The 1,755-nt window shown below is 45.8% G+C and overlaps 1 protein-coding gene across 3 annotated transcripts in view; it reads right to left on the bottom strand.

The window, feature by feature from the left end:
• Positions 1 to 375: 375 nt before the first annotated feature.
• DHDDS (dehydrodolichyl diphosphate synthase) overlaps positions 376 to 1,755 on the bottom strand; it is a 9,704-nt gene continuing 8,324 nt past the window's right edge. For all 3 annotated transcript variants that reach the window (XM_009882186.1, XM_009882188.1, XM_009882187.1), the window contains one exon: positions 376 to 890. In XM_009882186.1, the coding sequence (XP_009880488.1) occupies positions 654 to 890 (237 nt within the window). In that variant the 3' untranslated portion in view covers positions 376 to 653. The remainder of the gene's footprint in view (positions 891 to 1,755) is intronic.

Raw genomic sequence — 1,755 nt, forward strand, 5'->3', positions numbered from 1 at the left:
TTTTAATTTATGTCAAAGGCCGAAAACACTTTGCTTTAGCTCTCTGGCAGCCAAGAGCAGATACGTCAAAACCAGCACAGTAAGGTGGGGAAAAGACAAGATGCTATCATGAAGCAAGCAGTGAAGAGTATCTCTGCCACTGCTTGGCACAGGGCTCCCTTCTAGACCAGGAATAATCTTCTCTACTGAAATCAAGGCTCCCCTTATGGGACAGCAGAAGAAATCTCAACAGAAGATTCACTGCTGTGAAGCCATGGAAAGAATTCAAGTCCAGATTGATTTAACAGGACCGAATTGGTTTGCCTGGGCCAATTTGTGAGGAGTCAAACAGAACTGGAGGCTCATTTTAGATAACTTCTTGTCACTGTAAAGTACCAAGCAGCACAGATATGGCAGGGTGCATGTATTTCCCATCATTAGGGGCAGGGAGGTGAGACAGAAGGACGGCATTACCTTTCTCAGCAGCATTCACAGAACTAGAAAGGTTCACAGTACTCTGTCCCTGCCCTCCGACAGGGCCAGCGGGGATGTAAAGTCCTACAGTGGCCCTGTGTCCCCACTGCAGAACCACACCAAGTGAATTCCTCTGGGCATCAGCTGTTCCCTCTAACGTGGTTAAAAACTGTCTTCCCGAGAACAACCCAGCACCTATATCATGCAGACACCGTACACAGTCTTTCAAAGAAGTCTGCTCTCTTGTGCTCTAGTGCCTGTAGAAAGCCCTGGATTCTCTCTTCCCGCATGGCAGTGCATTTCTGCAACAGTGTCCGTCGGCGCCGAGAGTCTCCGTGGGATGCAAACCCCTCCTGCTGCAGCTTCTTTGTCACATAAGCCTGATCCCTTTCCATCTGTTGTCGTCTCCTTTCCTCCATGTAGGAGTCTCTGGCCTTCTAGAGTGAAAAGCAGTAGAGCGTTAGCACTTTAGCAGGCCTTTCAGTTCATCTGTGGTACAGATGCAAGGCAGCATAGGTTATGGAAGAGATAGCCTCTGCCTGGCCATCAATCTGCAGGTTAAATGAAGGGTGGCTCTGTGTGCGCCTCCTCCGCTTTGAGGCAGCCTGCTAGATTGGTTATAAAAAAAAATAAATACAGGGATATCCTTCTGGACCTTCTCCCCAAGACATAAGTCAGCTCACAGCATTAACTCCTAGTTAAAATAGATAAAGGTCATGACAGATTGTGGAAAAACCCTCAGATATCGGAATCAGAGGAACAGCATACAAGAGGACTTTCAAAGCACAGACGTGCACACAAGCTATCCTCACCAGTGTCATCACAGAATCTTTCATCCTATTCACATGGCAGCTGAAAGGTTTTAGGGGATTCAGAACAATGATTTATGGGGCAATTCTTTGAGCTGATGATCAGGTATTGAGCTAATCAGCTTCAGTAAAAAAAGCAAGAGTGGGCTCAGCATTCCCAAATGCATGTGATCTTGTAATGTACCAGCTCGAGACACAGCAGGATGGGCAGAAGAAAGGTAAAGGCAGTAGCTATCCTTGCCTACGCTTCAAGTATTCGAAATATTTTTACTGAACATCACTTTTGGATTACTTCTTACTGCACATATCCTAGCCTGCAGCCGCTAACAGCAAAAACACACCTGCATGCAGAAATATTAAGCTTTCATTTTTAGAAAGAGTAGAACTGGTCACTGTGACATAACCTGACACGCACACATTTAGGGAATGCTGGCATTTCAAACGAGCAAGAAGAAATAATTATACTAATAACAGTCTGACTCACTCTTCACCA

This window comes from Charadrius vociferus, unplaced genomic scaffold (genome assembly GCF_000708025.1).
Source record: "Charadrius vociferus isolate BGI_N301 unplaced genomic scaffold, ASM70802v2 scaffold613, whole genome shotgun sequence".
Classification (NCBI taxonomy): domain Eukaryota; kingdom Metazoa; phylum Chordata; class Aves; order Charadriiformes; family Charadriidae; genus Charadrius; species Charadrius vociferus.